This window comes from Gossypium arboreum, chromosome 3 (genome assembly GCF_025698485.1).
Source record: "Gossypium arboreum isolate Shixiya-1 chromosome 3, ASM2569848v2, whole genome shotgun sequence".
In the NCBI taxonomy this organism is placed as follows: Eukaryota; Viridiplantae; Streptophyta; class Magnoliopsida; order Malvales; family Malvaceae; genus Gossypium; species Gossypium arboreum.
In genome coordinates this window covers 12,482,439-12,502,912 of record NC_069072.1, presented here as the reverse complement: position 1 = coordinate 12,502,912, position 20,474 = coordinate 12,482,439, and the positions used below count along the sequence as shown (strand labels likewise).

At 34.1% G+C, this 20,474-nt stretch overlaps 1 protein-coding gene across 4 annotated transcripts; it reads right to left on the bottom strand.

Moving 5' to 3' along the window:
* Window positions 1-9,864: 9,864 nt before the first annotated feature.
* LOC108475972 (paired amphipathic helix protein Sin3-like 4) lies at window positions 9,865-20,034 on the bottom strand. 4 transcript variants are annotated; one of them, XM_017777992.2, is made up of 24 exons: window positions 19,439-20,034; window positions 19,124-19,305; window positions 18,403-18,561; window positions 18,114-18,300; window positions 17,943-18,041; window positions 17,665-17,832; window positions 17,256-17,580; window positions 16,678-16,814; window positions 16,228-16,303; window positions 16,114-16,143; window positions 15,632-15,903; window positions 15,381-15,535; window positions 14,929-15,056; window positions 14,564-14,818; window positions 13,371-14,066; window positions 13,166-13,257; window positions 12,084-12,725; window positions 11,882-11,982; window positions 11,658-11,796; window positions 11,419-11,568; window positions 11,160-11,323; window positions 10,963-11,074; window positions 10,662-10,844; window positions 9,865-10,477 (listed from the first exon to the last, which is right to left on the bottom strand). In XM_017777992.2, exons 2-23 carry the CDS (start codon window positions 19,198-19,200, stop codon window positions 10,671-10,673), a joined length of 4,338 nt encoding a protein of 1,445 aa, XP_017633481.1. In that variant the 5' UTR covers window positions 19,201-19,305; window positions 19,439-20,034; the 3' UTR covers window positions 9,865-10,477; window positions 10,662-10,670. The 4 variants fall into 4 exon arrangements, with proteins under 4 accessions (XP_017633481.1, XP_017633482.1, XP_017633480.1 ...); XM_017777993.2 differs by having other exon boundaries at window positions 9,865-10,473; XM_017777991.2 differs by having other exon boundaries at window positions 9,865-10,445; window positions 19,439-20,032.
* Between the last annotated feature and the right edge of the window lie 440 nt (window positions 20,035-20,474).

The following is a 20,474-nucleotide window of genomic DNA, read 5'->3' as shown; positions in this document are numbered from 1 at the left end:
TAAGAAAAAATGATTAAATTTGGTGAACAGATAAAACTTGAAGCGATTACAAATGTCTTATGAAGGTTACATATATATGACAAGGTCAATCAATAAAGCTTTCCCGTTAACTTTTGTAGTGATATATAATTGAGAGTTTAGTCTTGGACCTTTAATGGTACAACACCAAGATTGATCACAATGTGATTGATAGATGTCAAGTTGAAATTCAATTGCATAGGTTATTGTAGCCTAATTTATTTATCTCTATTTGGTCCCTCTACTAGTTTAATATGACTATTGACAAATTGCATTTAATTTGAACACTTAAATAAAATCGTTAATAATTGAATAAATAGAAATGAATTTGTTAGAATTAAGTGACCCGAATCCTTATTTAAATAAAATACAGTGGTAAAATAAAATAAAAGTAAAATCCATATAGAACTACACTTCTTTTATTTTATTTTAGAATAAGGTTTTTTAAACCTTATTAAACTCTATCTATTTGATATTGATTAGAATGAGGTGTTTCAATCTTACTACACTTCTATTAGAATATGGTTTTACAAGCCAATAAATAGACATAGTCTACTCCTCTTGTAAATTATTCGAATTCGACATAGTGAATTTTCTTCTCCTCTGCCTGTGGTTTTTTCCCGAAAGGGTTTTCACATAAAAATCTGTGTGTTCTTTATTTTTATTTCTCTTTTCTTTGTGATATATTGTCATTACTGATATTTTATTTTTTTACAAATTGGTATCCAAGCTTCTGACTTGTTTATCTTGATCACGGTAATGGCGTTGAAGTATGAAATTCCACTGTTGGATCGCAACACTAGATTTGCGTTGTGGCAGATTAAGATGCAAGTAGTTCTTGTACAGATGGATCTAGAGGATGCCTTGTTAGGGATAGATAAGATGCCTTCAATATTAACGGATGAAAAAAAGAAGCGTGAGGATCGAAAGGCGTTATAACACAATTACATCTGCATTTGTCTAACGAAATTTTACAGGATGTGATGAAGGAGAAGACTAGCGCTGCATTATGAAAGAGGCTGGAACAAATATGTATGTCAAAAACTCTAACCAGCAAGTTGCATATGAAGCAGCGTCTTTATGCTCATCGTTTGGAGGAAGGTGCGCTTATGTACGAACACTTAACAGTGTTTAAAGAAATTCTCTCAAACTTGGAGGCCATGGAGGTTCAGAATGATAAGGAAGATCTAAGGTTGATTCTACTTTATTCGTTGCCCCCGTCTTATTCAACCTTTAGAGACACGATTTTATATAGCCGCAAGTCTCTCACAGTTAATGAGGTTTATGATTCTTTAACCTCATATGATAAGATGAAACATCTTATGGTTAAAACCGATTCTCAAGGAGAGGGTCTCATTGTTTGTGGGAGACAAGATCAGAATGCTGATGATGATCGTGGAAGGACACAAGAACGGAATTCTCGCGATAAATCTAAGGGTATATCGAAGTCTTCAAATAGAGGTAAAACTTATACCTTCTGCAAAAAGAAATGGCACATTAAATATGAATGTTATAAGCTACAGAACAAGATCAAAAGGGAGGCTACGAATCAAAAGGAAAAACAACCAGAATTCTGGTGAAACTGATGTTGTAGAAGACTACAGCGATGATGAATTTCTAGTCTTTTCTATCAACAATTCTAAAGCGAGCGTGTAATACCCCCTACCCGTATTCATTTTCGGAATAGGTACGAGGTATTACCGGAGTTTACGAATTAATTTTTTTTTTTAAGAAAACTCAATATAATCCCTTTACAGATATCTAACCTTCCCTGCAATATTATATCGAGACCAATCCAATTCAACACATTTTCAAGATAGATTCATGCATTTTTATAAGATAACCTCATCACATAACTAAACCAAGATTTGTTAGCCATACCATTGGCTGACCTTACATTCATTTCATAGAATCATTTACTTTATTAGCTTATACATGCCATTAATTTCCAAAATAAAGTTTCTTCATATACCGAAGTCCTGAGGTTGATAGTGTGATGTGTCTCCGACCAAATCCGACCTCCGAGCTCTTAACACTACAAAATAGGGAAAAAGGAAACGGGGTAAGCACTTTGTGCTTAGTAAGCTCATGTAACAAGAATTATACTTACCTAATATTTTCAATACAATACAATAAACATTCATATATCCATTCAATACATTATTACCCTAATATGCACAAACTCAACATTCAAGTTAGTACAATAATTTCCATATACCAATAATATATACTATGATTGATGTACTCATCAATACCATGATTTTCATTCCCTTATTATTTTCCATATTTATCCCGTTGAATTTATCGAAATTTCGATGGATTTTCAGAGGTACACTTTTAGTGTACAATTTCGGGTCCATCAATTCATATTTTCGCACATTTCCATTTCAGAGAGCACACTCCTGCGAACCTTAACCTTGCAGCCGGATTACCAGTCCAGGCTAAATCCTCTGCAATATAAACTCATAGAGTATTGTCGGGATTACCAGTCCAGGCTAAATCCCCTGCAACGACAATTACTCTAATGAGCTTGGATCTGAATTACCAGTCCAAGATAAATTCAGACCCTAATTCAGATTACCCGTCCGGGCTAAATCCATTTTACACATATTCTTCGAGAGGGCTATATCAGGATAGGATCACCCGTCCGGGCTTAATCCTTTTTACCGTCAATTCCTTTTCAGAGATCCATCGAATTTTCCTTTCATTCAACCGGGATTTCTTCCCATTTTATCAAATATATCAATATTTCATTAATTTGCATACAATGAACATTCAAATCATATTCACATCAATAACATACAATCTCAAGCATTTAAGAATATAATTCAAGTTACACGAACTTACCTTGATACTTGTTTGTAAACAAAAAATCTACTAATCCCGAACCTTTTCCTTTCCTTGATCTAGCTTCGTATTTGAATCTTCTGGATCTAAATAAATAAATTTAATTATCAATTTAATACATTTCATGTTCATATGCAACATTCTCTATAATTTCAACTATTATTTATAGTTCATTCAAAGCTGTCTACTTGAGTCATAGTCACTAAATTATTTTTATCTTGAGCTACAGAACTCCAAATTAGGATCTGATAATTTTCACTGAAACTAGACTCATATATCTTCTTACCATAAAATTTTTAGAATTTTTGGTTTAGCCAATAAGTACAGTTTATTCTTTAAAGTCACCCCTGTTCTGCTGTCCAACAATTCTCACCCTTCTTCACTAAAAATTAATTATCTCTTCATACAGAATTTGGATGATGTTCCCATTTATTTCTCTTGAAAATAGACTTATTCAGGATTTTATACATATAAATTTAAGCCCCTAATTATTTTTATTCAATTTTTTATTATTTTTCAAAATCAAAACATGGGAACCCGAATTCATTCTGACCTTGTCTCACAAAATTTATTATATCTCAAAATTTACAAATCCATTTCTTACACCGTTTATTCTATGAGAAACTAGACTTAATAAGCTTTAATTACATATTTTTTTCATCTTCTAATTAGATTCCTACAATTTATGGTTATTTTTCAAAGTTAGTCTATTGCTGCTGTCCAATATTGTTAGTGCAAGCTGTTTATTACCATTTTTCCCCTAATCTTTTAATAAATAATAATTTTGTCCCTACTCAGTTAGCCTCTCAATTGAGATGATTTTTCTCAATTAACACTTTATTCTATCACTTTAAACTAGTTTACAACCCTTAGGAATCAGAATTTTAGCAATAGGCTTTAATTCCAAACATTTTCACAATTAGGTCCTAAAAATCAATTTCTATTGAAATTACCTAATAAAATCATATCATAAACAAATTAAAGCTTTAATTTCATTCTATTTCATCATAAAATTATAGAACTCAATCATGGTGACTTTCAATTTCATCCATGAAATCAAAAACTAATGAATTTAATAGTAGGACCTAGTTGCAAAAGTCTTAGAAACACAAAAATTACAAGAAAAAGGCAAGGATTAACTCACTTGGTGCAAAAATTATGAAATACCAGCTTAGAGAACCCTCCTATGGCATTTTTAGCTGCTGGAATTGAAGAGAAATGAAGAGAAATCTAGATATTTCCTATTTAGTCTTAGCTTTATTGAGTTAATTTTGTAATATTCCAATTTTACCCTTAATTTATCAATTTTTCTGCTGATTTCATACCCTTGCCGTCCAGCCCAAATAACTTTTAGGTCTAATTGCCTTTTAAATCCTTTCTCATTAGACTCTTAAGCTATTTAATCATTCTAGCAACTTTTACACCTATTACAATTTAGTTCTTTTCATTTAATTGACTACCCAAACATTAAAATTTCCTAACGAAATTTTAATACCACATTAATAACATTTCATAAATATTTATAAAATTATTTTCTCGATTTTACGAGATAAAAGTCTCGATACCTTGTTTTTACCCAATTTCTTCAATAATTTCTTTTTCTAACTAACCACTAAATCGGTAAAATTTCTCTATCAATATTTTCATACGATTTTCCTATCATATCAATTTTCATGTAAAAATATTAAAATAAATTTCTCTTTAAATCGGATTTGTGGTTACGAAACCATTGTTCCGATAACTTTGAATTTAGGCCATTACAGAACGAGGAGTGGATCCTTGATTCGGGCTGCACCTTCCACATGAGTCTCAATCGAAATTGGTTTACAACTTATGAAACAGTGTTTGAAGGTGTTATTTTGATGGGAAATAATGCTTCGTGTAAAATCGCAGGTGTTGGAAACAATTAAAGTTAAGATGTTTGATGGAGTTGTCAAAACACTTAGTGACATACGACATGTTCCAGAATTGAAGAGAAAATTAATTTCACTGAGTACTCTTAATTCAAAAGGGTACAGATATACAACTGAAAGTGGGGTTTTGAAGATTTCTAAAGGTTGGCAGAGAAAGATTGTCAAGTTATATGTTTTGCAAGGTTCTACTATTACTAGTAATGCAGCTGTCATTACCTCTTCCTTGTCAGATGATGATATTACTAAACTTTGACATATGCGCCTAGGGCATTTGAGTGAGAATGACATGATAGAATTGAGCAAAAGATGACTTCTTGATGGGCAAGGAATTTGCAAACTGAAGTTTTGTGAACACTGCATTTTGGGGAAGCAAAAGAAAGTTCGATTCACTAGAGGAATCCATAACATGAAGGGAAGGTAGGAGTATATTCATTCTGATCTGTGGGGGCCATCAAGAGTTCCTTAGAGAGGTAGAGCTAATTATATGCTAACTTTTATTGATGATTTTTCTCGAAAAGTTTGGGCGTTTTTCCTGAAGTAGAAAAGCGATGTGTTTCCCGTATTTAAGTCTTGGAAAACTATTATTGAAAATAGATGGGAAAATAAATAAAATACCTCTGCACAGACAATGCCTTAAAGTTTTGTTCTGATGAGTTTAATAAACTGTGCAAGTCAGAAGGGATCGTGAGACACTTGACAGCTCTCCACAGGAAAACGGTGTTGCAGAACGAATGAACAGAACGATCATGGAGAAGGTTCAATGTATGTTGTCAAATGCTAACTTACCAAAGTCGTTTTGGGCTAAAGCAGCCTCTACTACATTTTTTTTATCAACCGATCTCTATCCATTGCCATTAAGAAAAAGACTCCATAAGAGGTATGGTCTGGTAATCCTGCTGACTATTCTGATTTAAAGATCTTTGGGTGTTCTATGTATGCTCATGTTGATAATGGAAAATTGGAACCGAGATCAATTAAATGTGTTTTTTCTTGGTTATAAAGCTGGTGTAAAATGGTATAAGTTATGGTGTCCTAAAAATAGAAAAGTTGTGATTAGCAGAGATGTTGTTTTTGATGAAACTGCTATGTTACCTAACTTATCTCTTAAAGACTCTTCCAATAAAGAAAATAAAAAGCAGGTGGAGTGTCAGATTAATCTAGAATCTACAACAAAGTTGACTCCTTAAGCTAGCACAAAAATTCATAATAGAGTTACTTCTTCACCACAATACTCTATCTCCAAAAATAAAACTAGAAGAGAAATTAAACCTCCAAAGAAATATACCGAAGCTGATCTAGTTGCTTATGCTTTAAATGTGGCTGAAGATATAGATGCAAACCAAGAGCCATCTAATTATTCTAAGGCAGTTAGTTGTGAAGACTCAGAAAAGTGGATGTTTGCTATGCAAGAGGAGATGGAATCACTCCAAAAACAGAACATGGGATTTTGTAAAACTTCCTAAAGATAAAAAAGTTGTTCATTGTAAATGGGTGTTTAAAAAGAAAGAAATGACTCTAGGAGTTGAAGAACCTAAATATAAAGCAAGGTTTGTTGCAAAGAGTTACAGTCAAATTCCAGGAATAGACTTCACAGATGTGTTCTCTCTAGTTGTAAAGCATAGTTTGATTTGAGTTTTGCTTGGTATTGTTGTCATGCATGATTTGGAGCTTGAGCACTTAGATGTAAAAACTGCATTTTTGTATGGAGAACTTGAGGAGGATATTTACATGCAACAACCAAAGAGTTTTATAGTCTCAAAAAAAGAGGACTATGTTTGCTTGCTGAAAAAGTCCCTTTACAGTTTGAAACAGTCACCAAGACAGTGGTACAAAAGGTTTAATTCTTTTATGACTTCTCATGATTTCAAAAGAAGTAGCTTTGACAGTTGTGTTTACTTTAAGTAAAACAGTGATGGTTCTTTTGTGTATCTACTCCTTTATGTTGATAACATGTTGATAACAACAAAAGATAAATGAGAGAAAAGAAAGGTCAAAGCCCAACTAAGTGAAGAATTTGAGATGAAAGATTTGGGACCAGCAAAGAAGATACTTGGTATGGAGATTCTCAGAGATAGAAAAGTAAGTAAACTGTACCTAAGTCAGAAGGGGTACATTGAGAAAGTTCTTTGCAGGTTCAATATGCAGAGTGCTAAGCCTGTTAGTACTCCTTTAGCAGCCCATTTCAGACTTTCATAGGTTTGTCTCCACAATCAAATGATGAGATTGAGTACATCTTACATGTTCCATACTCTAATACAGTAGGATCTCTCATGTATGTTATGGTTTGTTCACGTCTAGATTTATCATATGCAGTCAATGCAGTTAGCAGATACATGGCGAATCTCGGTAAAGAACATTAGAAAGCAGTTCAGTAGATTTTAAGATACTTATGAGGTACTATTAATGTTTACTTATAGTTTGGAAGAACTAGAGATAGAGTCATTGCGTATGTTGATGCTGATTTTGCTGGAGACCTTGATAGAAGAAGATCTTTTACAGGTTATGTCTTTACAATCGGAGGTTATGCAATCAGTTGGAAAACCACTTTGCAAATTACAGTCACTTTGTCTACCACTGAAGTTGAGTACATAGCGATTATTGAAGCTTGTAAAGAAGCTATTTGGTTGAAAGAACTCTTTAGTGAACTCAATGAACACCTTCAAATCAGTATAATATTTTGTGACAGTCAAAGTGTCATCTTCCTTACAAAAGATCAAATGTTTCATGAGAGAACAAAACACACTGATGTTCGATATCATTTTATTCGTGATATTATTGCTTGTGGTGATATTGTTGAGAGCAAAATTAGTACTCATGAAAATCTTGCAGATATGATGATTAAGTCACTTCCTATAACCAAGTTTGACCATTGCTTCAACTTGGTTAGTGTTCGTTGTTGAAGTTAAACCCTTAAGGGGTTTTATGGAAGAGGTGGAGAACTTATTCGTTAAGATTTCGCGATGAAAAACTTGTTCATTGAGAATTCGTGTCAAGGTGGAGATTGTTAGAATTAAGTGACCCGAATCCTTATTTAAATAAAATACAGTGGTGAAATAAAATAAAAGTAAAATCCATATAGAACTACACTTCTTTTATTTTATTTTAGAATAAGGTTTTTTAAACCTTATTAAACTCCATCTATTTGATATTGATTAAAATAAGGTGTTCCAGTCTTACTACACTTCTATTAGAATATGATTTTACAAGCCTATAAATAGACATAGTCTACTCCTCTTTTAAATTATTTGAATTCGACATAGTGAATTTTTTTCTCCTCTGCCCGTGATTTTTTCCCAAAAGGGTTTCCACGTAAAAATCTGTGTGTTCTTTATTTTTATTTCTCTTTTCTTTGCGATATATTGTCATTACCGATATTCTATTTTTTACTGAATCACTAGATTTATTTGTTGAAGTAATATATGTTTTCTCAATTTAATGATTAGTTTAATATAAGATTAATTATTTATTTCAAATATTTAAGTAATTGAATAAATATTTATTTTAGATTAAATGATGAATTTTAAAGTGGAACATCATATTTTCTAAATATTTGAAATGAAAGAAATTTAAACTATGTTGCACATATCATGATTTTAATGGGTTAAAATAGAATCTTTGAAAATTATTTAATCGATAATTTTAATTTCTTATTCAAAATTAATATGTGACCCAAATTAACGCAAGTCGACCATATGGTGAAGGGAAGCTACTTGCGGAGCTAGTAAGCTTATGCTGCCTAAGGGAGGCATAATCTGTGGCAGTTTAGTGTCTTTAGGACACTAGGATCGACTGGCCAGCTATTTTCAATTGAAGTGTAATTTCAATTAATATTAAACCTCTCTAGTTAACTCTCTGTAAATTACCAATATTGGCATACCATAGCAGATCCATTAAACTAGAAAAATCCTAATTTTTAATATTGCTAAACATGAAGAGAGTTTTTTTCTGAAATTGCTTTCTTTACGATTCTTTTAGGATTGTTTGTCTTTGTGTTAGGTACGATGCTTATACATTGTGCAATCCACAAAAAACATTGAGAGGAAAATTGAAACCCCAAAGTCACCTGCATGCTATTTTTTAGACAAAACACATTAAGGCCATTCAATGTATAGTTGGAAAACGGAAACTTGTTTCATCAATCGACGAGCTTCTGCAGCTATAGCGTCTGATGATACAATTTGTGCACTTAAGACCCGTATGTTGGCCAACAACGGTGCCATTTTCCAGTGAGTGGACAGAATGTGATGTTGATGTTGATCATTTTAACCAGCATTATCGGGATGAATAACAACCGACGGGGCAGCTTTAAACTCCCATCCAATGTTTTGCTCGGGATTACCTTGTTACCGAGATGATGTTATAATACCGCTGCACAGCTCCATATTTCCTTCGAATCCGATCAGAATGCAGTACAATCATTGACATCCATTGTTTAGGTTGAAGAGCATTACGCGTGCCTGCAATAGCTGGTAACGGGAAGCCAGTTAGGCAGAAGACACTAGCTTATGCCTACGCTCAATAAGTCCACCCACTTCCATGATTTAAGCTTCTCTTTGATTTTTTTTTTTTTTTTTTATATGTTAGAGAGAACTCAACAAACCCCCATGACCTCTCGCTTCAATATTGGTTTGACTCTATTTTTTTAACCACCAAAGCTCCTCATTTTCTCTAACCCTCCTTGATTTCATGTCTAACTCCTCGTTTTCCCCTCTTTCACCCATGATACGTAAGCACAGAGTAATTATTCAATCCTGACTAGACCTAATCCAATAGGATCGGTCTAATTCTCCAATTAGTCACGTCAAGCCCAAGCCCCCGCCCAGGATGATTAACAAAATACCTTCTTAGTATATATATATATGTGTGATAAAAAAATTTATATTAACATCTGCTATAGCATAATTATACCTAAAACAATTAACAATATTTTATTTTATTAAAATAATAAAAATATAAAAGAAATTATCATACCCAATTAGATTAACATTTAATTTTGAATCAAGACAGCACGTTACTTCCCTCTACTCAGAACCACGATATTTAACTTCAATTTACAATGCAGCGCAGATTCATAAACTCACTCTAATTCCACAAAGATTTTTCATGTAAATAATTCGTTTTATCTATACAAATAACATATTCAAATATACAAATACAACACACATTTTATATTATGCTTTTTAAAAATAACATAATTTAAACATCCTACAAATATTACTGTAAATAAATAAAAGAAGTTGAGGGTTTCAGATATTCGATCCGTTCCATGTCTCACTCGATTTTTACAAGTGTAAAGCTGATAGATAAGCACGTCCAAAACAATATAATAATAAAAGCGAAACAAATGCATGCCAACAAATAAGAAGAGGGAGCACAAAGATAAATAATAATATGAATGGATAATGAACATTTATGTCGAGTATTACACCAGAACAAGATATCATATTACCCTCCTATGTACAGTAGACGACTGTGGTTCAAAATACCACCACCAACTTACAAAGATTTAACTACAATTCTTTTGAGCCCTCAAAATCTATTCCTTTATTTCCTTGGTCATATATATGATAGTACATTGAGCCATGATTTCATTTCAAAAATAATAAAATAAAAAGGTTTCCACTTGCTCTTTGGCATTGTCAACTCTTTCACCCGCTCCCCTAACGCCTGTGTTTGTATGTAATTAATGAATTACCTAACTGACAAAACACACAGAAATCTGAAGCCAAATATGTCGGCGAATGTTTCTTTTTTCTTAATTTTATTTAACTTATATATATATATATATATGAAACGGATTTAACTCAAAGGGGAAATTATGCTTCATTATTGTCCTTTAATTCAGAGCAAACAGAACATAGCAGCAAATGGATACAGACGTACCATATCTACTTATGCCATGGAAGTATATGCTAGAAGTAATCTCTGATATCGCTGTTGTCTTCGTAGTCTAATTGAATTCCCATTTGAAACCGTTGCCCGGTTTTGGCATTGGCTGTTCTGGTTCAAGGCTGATTTCCATTTCACTCTGAACAAAAAATCTTCCGTGTCCAAAACATAAGACACCTACCAGGTACCAATTCCACTCAATTAACTAATCATATAAATATATTGACAAGAAATGCAACCTTAAGGAATATTAGTAAATTTCACCAAGGAGAAGGAATTTCTAATGGGATTATACCTTGGAAGAATTGCAAGCAATCTTGCACTCCAAACCATTAACCACTTTAAGTCCTTCTGTTGTCCGGCATGTTGAAGAGAGTTCATCACCACCCGCACATTTGCGTACATTCCTGCAAACACCATACTTAAATATCATGTTAACTTCAAGGACTATATGTCAAGAACCACATCTATAGTCATTATTAGTCAATATACCTCTTCAAGAATATTCCAGGCTTCTCTTTTTCCTTGGGAACAACTGAGAGAAAGTCATTGTGCAAATATGCAGCAAAATTAGGGTCCATGGAAACAGCTGTCACTTCAGGCTTATCATGTCCATAGTCCATAAGCTGGATGGAAAGACACGTTGGAGTTGATGACTGCAAACATAAAATATAAGATGCAGAGTGCATGTGAGAGTTCTATATCCACACAGATCAAATAAATCATCAATCTTTAAAAAAAAGAGACTTACACATTCAATTCGATATATATTCTCATCGTGAAGGAGAACACGAGCATTTTCATGATAAACAACATCAAATCTTCTAGATCTCCTTGATTTCTCATATGCATATAGTTGAAGAAGCTTATTGTCCATTTCATCACTTGCAATGGCTTGAAGCTGAGGCAAGCACCACAAAGATGAAAAAGTTGAGGTCGAGAGCGCGTAGGGAAAGAAGGGGGAAAGTTAGGGGAAAACAATAGCATTACCTGTTTGACAATTTTATATATCAGCTTATCTAATGTGAATAGAACATAAGACTGAGTTCCAATGATAGCTCGGCAATCATCCTCAAATTTTGTATTATCAGAAGAGCCATCGAGCAAATTGTAAAGTGCACTCATGAACCTGTACCATAAAAGAGTTTAAAGGAAACAAGTACTGACCACTTTTAAACATCTGCCTGTACCAACAGAAGTTAAAACTATATTACCTAGCATAGAGATCAGTAGGACTAGGATCACTAGAAGCCCTCCATTTCCTATCTGCAGATGATGAATTAATCTTAGCTGATTGTATTCTCGCATACAATGTCTGTCAAAATTTTGCAGAGGGATTACTGAGTTGATGAGCAAACTATACAAGAAATATCCATTAAGATCAGTTAAAAATTACTTCAACAAAATGTTACTTACATGGTGAAGCCTAAAAAGCACGTAAAATGAGTCATTTCCATAGAAAACTTGTGAATCCTTCTTGTTCTCATGTAATGGTGAAGGGACGTACTTTGCAAGGGGCTTTACAGTTAGCAGGAAACGTTCTGAAAATGGTAACAATGTAACATCAGCTTCCGCATCATGGGCATCAGCCATCCCTTCAGCCTCCCCTTCACTCTCCACTTTATTATCATGTTCATCATGATCAATATCTTCCTCTTGCTCCTCCCTCGATTCACCTTCGCCAGAATCACTTCCAAAAACCTCACCATTCTCAGAAGCATTCTCACTATCCTCTGATGTCCTCTGAGCACTTTCATCACCTTCATCATCAGCATCAGCATCATTCTCTCCCCCAGCCTCCCCACGGCACACTTCCTCCTCTCCATGTCTCTGGTATTGTCTGTTTGCTGCACCTTCCTTCACCTTAAGAGCAATCTCCAAACTAGCTTCTCCATAATCAGCAAAATTGTCTTCCTCAAAATCCCCATTTGGGGATAGTTCACCTTCTTCCCTTTCAACTTTAAGTTGTGCAACAGATTCTTCATTATACCTGTGGTTTTTAGAGCCTTCTGTCATCATCCCGTTTCCAGATATGATTGGCCTAGAACAACCGCCACCCTGCGGTATATGTATATTTTAGCACAATTTGAAAGTAAGATTACAACTGGCAAAATTGTCTGTGACTTGAGTCAAGCCGAACTGTCCAGTCACAGAAAATATGTAGGCTAATGTTTTATATTTATACACATCTCCCATAAACAATAATAGATAATTATAAAAGATACAATCACAAAGTCAGACACTTCATTAAAAACCAAAAACCAATAGCAGGAGATGAGTCAATAGCATACAACATCTAAATTGATAAACCTTATAGATTGATTAAATATCCAAATGGTCAACAGAAAGTACAGTTTATTTAGTCCCAATATCAGATCATGAAAGAGTACCAATCGCAGGGAACATATTTTAGAGAGCAATAATGAAGCAAAGGAAATAACTTGTTGACCATCTCAGAGATGAACTCAAACTGACAGCCAAATGAATATTGCCCATACCTCTGATGAAGGTAAATTTTCGTTATTTGCCTTTAATTCAAGTCCACCCTCAACAGCAGCATTACCAGGTCTGGAAGGAGTAGCAATAAGACCTAGCAACAAAATATATCCCAGCATTCTAGTTAACTGTTTAGGAAATTTGAAAAAATCAATAGCATAACTAGCTTGACATTAAAAAGGAAAAACTTTAGAGGTGAAAACAAACCTGAAGTATTCTCAATGCTAGTTCTTCCATTGCTTTGCTCCACTCGTGCAATAAGAGATGCATTTGAAGCGACCAACCGTTCACTGGTACTAGCTTGTTTACTGACCCCTGCTATTTCGTCACCATTAGCTGGACTAACCTGCATTCTATCTTGTTGAGGAGCATCACAGGAAGATGCATTCTTATGACCAACACTATCTATATCAGCAGAACCATCTTGCTTGACACCATTATCCCCATTCAGCAACCAAGACCTACAAGAACTTGATTGCTCAGGTGGAATACTTTCATCTTCATGTCTGGAAGGATTCGAATGTTTGGAATTCATGGCAACGCCAGCACCACCAGGGCTCCCTTCACTCTCACCAACGCTAGCAGTACCATTTTTGACAGTGTTGTTTTTAGCCTTCACAACATCTTCAGTGTCCTCTGCTCCCTGAGGACGGCAAGGAACCCCAAGCATAGGTTCCATGAAGGTAGTCCATATTTTAATTACTTTATCCAATTGTTCAGTTGTACACATTTCTCCACAGGAATATTTGATGAGCTGATAAAGATCTTCATGAATTTCAGGATCAGGGTACTCGAACTTCAAATTGGGAATAATTGGCCGTCTGTTTCCAGCAGCAATAGCAAGAAGCACATCATCTTCTTTGCGCTTCTTCTCGCTGATTTCTTTGATCTCAGCCAACAGAGCTGTACCAAATATGAAAAAGGGACAATGAAAACAGTTCAAGTAAGATAAATGTGATACAATTGTTTCAGTTAAAAGAACAAATTATAGAATAATCAAGAGTAAAATATTTAAAGCAATTTTCAATTAGTAAATTTCCATTATAATATTTTAAAATTACTAATATTGTCCAAAATAAATCGGGCGGGGTGGATTCAGAAAAAGACACTGTATAAAATCAATCAACTATGCAAGTTATTTCCTGGAGCATGAAAAAGGGGAAACATCAAGTCACTGATAAATGAAGTTTTCAAGACCAGCTACAATTAATATGATAGTCCACTGTCAGTTGGCATCACTTCATGGTAAATTTCAAAGAATTGTTTTTTAAAAGTAAAAATCAAATTGCATAAATATATATAAAATATACAACACAATATAGTCCTCCTGGACACCAATGTATTCAACTATCAAGCTCTATATCCGTTTTTGCTGATTAAAAGGAGAAAGCTAAAGATACCTTTAGTGCTTAAGTTCTTGGAGTCCTGCTGCTTAAAATAGAAGCTACGGTGGTCAAGCGATTTATGATAATTCTTAGCATAAATTTCAGCCCAAACTTTATTAAAATCAGATCGACATCTAGCCCACTCTTCTTGTTTCTGCTTCAAGCGGGTTAAAATAACTGGCAAAGCAAGATGGGCATTCTTCCTTAAAACATCCATCACATCAAGTCCATGGTCACCATATAAACGTTCAATGCACCTAAGATTCAGAGCTGCAGTGACAGTCATAAGAGAATAGTCATCAGGAAAAAAAAAAAAAAGGAAAGGGTGTGCTATACAATGCACAAGCAGATATTTTATTCATTGTTAGTCAGCTTATAACCTGTGAAGTGCTCCTCGATGCGAATTGGACTGTCTAGTTTGATAATATTATTGTTAATCTTTTCTAATAGTTCTTCTACTCGCTTGGTTGTTGCATTCACTGACTCTAACAACATATCCAGTTCAAACCTGACAACATAAAATAAAGATATTAGAAATTACTGATTAATTATAATTGAAAACATTAAAATATATTTTGAGTGATTAATAGCGCCAAAGGATGTAAAGTTGAAGAAGGCATGCAGACACAAATTAATTTCATACAGTTAACAAAGGCATAAAATGGTTGTGAAATTATGTGCATGCGCCACCGACTAGATGAAAGGTAAATTTACAACAAAAGCTTAGGCGGAGGCACAAATGCAAACCCCAAATAGAGCTAAAGTGAAATAAAAACACCCATGTATAATAAGGAAAAACACGGCGATTATAACAGCTGATGGAAGCTCCAACCTGTCATCTTCACATCGAAATAAGCTTTCTTCATACTGGTTTTTGCGCATGTGTTTGAAAGAGTAGTCCTCACTCCCAGAAGTGACAGAAACCCAATGATCATTGAGAACTTCAGAACCTAGCTCTGTTCTCTGGCTTGCAGAAGGTATTGGGTACTGCAAGGCATTGGACAATCACAGTAAGTAATAACAGAATCAACATATCTTCCTGATCAAGATAACAAGGTTGAGTATAAAGCAAAAACTGCATACATTCTTTGGAAGAAGTCGATAACTAGGAGTGCACCGTTCACAATTGGAGAGGTCAAGTTCATTAATGGGTTTTCCAAAGTATTTATTATCCTTGCTGGAGAATAAAGAAACCTTGTGACCTGCATCTTTATTGGCAAAGGAACTTCTGTCATGTCTATCCCTTTCCCGGGTTTCACGGTCTCTAATCTTGACCCCATTATCCCTTTCACGATCTCTATCTCTGTCTTCCATCTTAACTGATCTAGGTAACTGCCCTTCATTCCGCAAGTACTCTGCAAGCATAATAACTTGCTAAGAATATATTTAAGTTCAATCAAAAGTAGAGGTTGGTTCAGTTTAACTATAATGCTCCACTAGTTTTGCTCAACATGAATCTATAGTGGATGTTAAGAGTTAAGACTGTAACAGTGATTACTTTGCTTTTTATAAACCACAAGGAAACCTTGACTGAAGTTGATAAGAGAACAGATAGTAGTACTTACTTTCACTAACAAAATCCGCAAGCAAGCCCTCTGTATAATAATAGATTTGATTAGTCAACAATGACACAGCAGAATTATATAAAACCAACTTAAAACTTTTTTGCAGATACGTACCATTCTTCTCGCACTGCATCAAAAACTTATTAAAACCATCCATCACATCTGGGTATCTTCCAAGCAAATCATTCACCTAACAAGAAAGAATTACCACAAGGCACTAAGTTACTAATTTTATTTCAGTCATGTCCCTAACCAAGCAGTTTTCATATGTATATATGCACATATATTATTTACATGAATTATATTAAAAATTGGTGACACAAATTATCATTTTGGGGGGCACAAAATGATCTGGTGTTGAATCTCTGCAAATTGCATGGGTCAATTCAAAAAAGTGCAGGAATGCCTTGAGCTTTTTCAGTTGAAAAACATAATAAAACTTCTAGTGTTCCAACTAAAATATGTAAAACAAACTAAAACAATTAAGATAAACAACAAGAATTCCTCATGTGAGCTGATGAAGAAATTAGTAAATTACAAACAAATGATGTCTGTTAACCATACCAAAGATTGCAATTCTGTGCGTGAGATTACTTCATTGCTATAGAGATGAAGGCACCTCAAAAATTCCTGATAATGATCAGGATTTCGTAACTTCTCCTTCACTTTATCACAGAAAGCAAACTCCTGATTGTAAACACCTGATATGGGATCCAGTCAGTCAAAGAAAAAACATGTCAAGGAAAATCAAAAGGCAATTATTAACATTTCAAAATTTTACAATGCCAGATTATCAACAAGAAAAACATGCAGATGGAAGTTGCCATAAAATGATTACATCCAATCAGGAAAAGCATAGCCATTCACACAAAAGAAATATCCCTTATAGTACTTCCACGAAAAGTAAGCAGATACTAAGGAATTTAATGAAAAAGTAAGCAGATACTAAGGAATTTAATGAAGATTAAATTCGTCAATGGCATGATAGCAGACCCCAGAAGAAAAATATTATATTAATATGAGGTTAAAATTATATTATATACTATAGAAATGTCGTACAGAAAGATAAGCACCTATTTATGTTTTATTATTGTCAGCCATAGCTTTTCCTATACTGTTCAACTGAGAAGCAGAAAACTCACTTTTCATTGCATTTTTATCATCATATGTAGAACCATCCCCCCCAACTTGCTGCAATTGTTCCACACCTGATTCTTCACTTCTACGAGCAGGTTTTCCATTCCGTTTATGTGGAAACCGCATGTTGAAGTCTCTGTTGCCATCAATTTCAAAATCTCGATCATCCTGCTCTCGATCTCTTATATCTCTGTCTTCTGTCTTGTCCCTTTCTTTTTCACCACGCCTTCTTTGCTCTTTTTCAGCTTTCGTCATAACTCTATCATGATCAGGATCAGCACGTTCCATGCTAAGGTCACAGTCACCAAGCAGAGCTGTACTCCTATCTTTCTGCCAGATATTCTCATAAATCAAATGTTAGCTTGATTGCTGATAAGTAATCAGGAGTGACTTAAGGATTAGGCTAAAACAAACCTTGTCAGCAGGCACTGCACACATTCCAGGCATAGCAGAGCTCCTCTCTCGGGGTATAGAGTTTCTACCAGTAGAAGCATAATGATTAGAGGCTGTCGCTGAGGTATCAGGCAGAAAATGAGTGAACTCCAAAAGCAGATCTGGATGGTCTCGGAAAAGAGCAGCAACCTATAATGAAATATAGTTTCTGATCAACAAAATCCAACAACCTAGGCAGCACACAATTCCCATTCAAATAGGGAAGTCAGAGAAAGGAAGGGAAATATAACCTAACATACCTCCTGGTAGACCTCAGTGATAGACTTATTTTCTTTTCTATACATGTTCAAAATGTCTAAAAATGATTTGTAGACATGGTCATCACCCTGAAACCTTGTCTGCAAAAATCCAAGAATGAGATCAGATATTATGCAGCTATCTCATAAAATTCAGCAATGCACAAATTCTACCTTAATTTTGTTTACAAAATTAATAGCTTCTTCAAACTCCACAGGCTTCTTTTGGGGAGGTTGTTCATCCTCCAATGGGAGGGTGATCTCATATCCTTTGGGCAAAAAGGTATTGAAACCCAAAATTAGGTCTCGATACCCTTTAAATAACTCCTTTACCCTGGCTATGACACCCGCAGTATCAATTCTACATTCAGCCCACCATTACAGCAAGTCACAAATTGCTTCGTACAAACATTATGAGGGGATAAAGAGCAAAACTTCAGAAAAAAGCCGATAATGATCAAACCTTTGAGCCTTGAAGTCTTTCATTACTTCAAGGAAGTCGTCATATTTCTCCCTCTTTTCTTGAAATATATCTTTAACTGCCTTGAGATATGCCAATGCATCATTTGTCGTAAGTTTCTGGGTAGCTCCTGTCCCTCCTACCATCTGCTGTTGCCCAGAGCTTCATCATAGAAAAACAAAATACAACATAAGATCAAAGATCTCCAGTAAATCATCACATATTCTTCCATGTGGAATTTAAATATATATCCATATACATGTGTATATATATCATTATCACCTTAAAAAGTATATAAACAGCTAGGGTCATTTAACCTTTCTACGCACAAATAAAACCATATCTTAATACTACACAGGCTCTTCACAGATGAAAAATTGGAAACTTGCCCATCTGGAAAAGAAAGAATATTACTATTTTTTGCTATCTACAAACATCTTTAGAGAAAATGAAATATTTCCAACCAGAACTTTAGGGAAAAAACATATCTTTTCGTCAAAGGTCAAAGATAATTCACAATTATAAAAGAGGCCAAACTTACTTAAACTAAGATTAAACAAGCAAAAACACTAATCAAATCTGCTAAACTAAACAAGCGAAAGAAAAACGACAGTAATTGACCTGTAACGATTTCAAACTTAATCTCATTGTAGCTTTCATAACGAAAACACGAAATTGGACCAAACAATACTCAATATACAAAGAAGATAAAATTTTATTTTACCCTTCTCCTCGAGAAGAAACCACTGGTCTTTTAAGTTGGGAGCCGCCGATGTAAACCTCATCTCTAGACCGCTTCATCTCTTTTCCTTTTTCCAATCAAGATAGAAGTTTTTTCCAACCTTTTTCTTTATTTTCACCAACAAATCATGCTTTGAGCTTTGATTTATCTCCAAACAGAAATTCCTACAATCAACAACAAGAAGATGAAAAAAAACACAGTTATTTAAACCAAAAATTAAGCACAAAGCAGATCTCAAAACCAAACAGAAAATCACCAAACGAAGAAAATTCTTTTTTTTTTCTTTTATCTCCTTACCTCCCCAACAGATCATCACCAAGAAGAATTTTACAAGTAAATTTACATTACTTGCAGATAAAGGCACGCTAAATGAAACAGAAAACCAAAATATTACTTCAGTTTTCTCACACAAAAAGGGGGAAAAAATGGCCAAATTATAAAGATTAAAACAAACAAAAAAAAATTTCAGTGTTCTTAAGCAAACTCTGCAAAGAACAACAACAACAACAAAAAGGAGTTGAATATTTCAGATCGAAGGATTCTCGTGATTGTAGCAAAGACGTTGAAGAGAGGGGATTTTACGAGAATTAAAATTTATTTTCTTTTTATTTAATATTTTTGGCTTTGGAGAAACAGTGTTGTTTGTTGTTGATGTAAAATTTTTGAAGAGAGGAAAAGAGTTTAAGATTTGTGATTTATTTATATAATGGGAAGTGCGCGATGGATATCAATTGCTCTCTCATTCCTAGTATGAAGAGGAGAAAAGGAGGTATGGGGAGGATAGCTATTACACGCCCGCTAGCCGGTTGCTTTCGTTTTGGTTTACCGGTTGTCGTCGGTTAGTGCTGGAAGGGTAATTCTATTTTCATCAATAAAAGGAAAATTAGGGTATGGTTAGGGATTTCTAAGAGGCAATTTTTTATAAAAAAAAAATCATAAATTGTTGGTAATGTTTTTTAAAAAAATATGTGTATTAACATATTCTATTACGTTAATTAATCACAAATATGAAAATATATATATTTTTAATTCCTTAGCTGAAATTTTAATAATTTAATAATTTCGGTTGTTTTAATCATAGTTTTTTTAAGTTATAATTATATATTTTACAACTGGAAAAAAACAGGGTCTCAAGTTATGAAATCTTAAGCATCGAGAAAGCAGGTGGGCAGCTTCAATAATAGGGTTAAAAGATTGTAAAGGGGAAATAAGGGTAAAAGGGTAAATTGAATGAAATTGAAATTAGGGTTAGGGATTGGGAAGGGAGCAAAGGATATGTTGTAAAAATAAAAAATTGCAACTTCAAATATAGGAAGAAGGAGACTTTGAATGT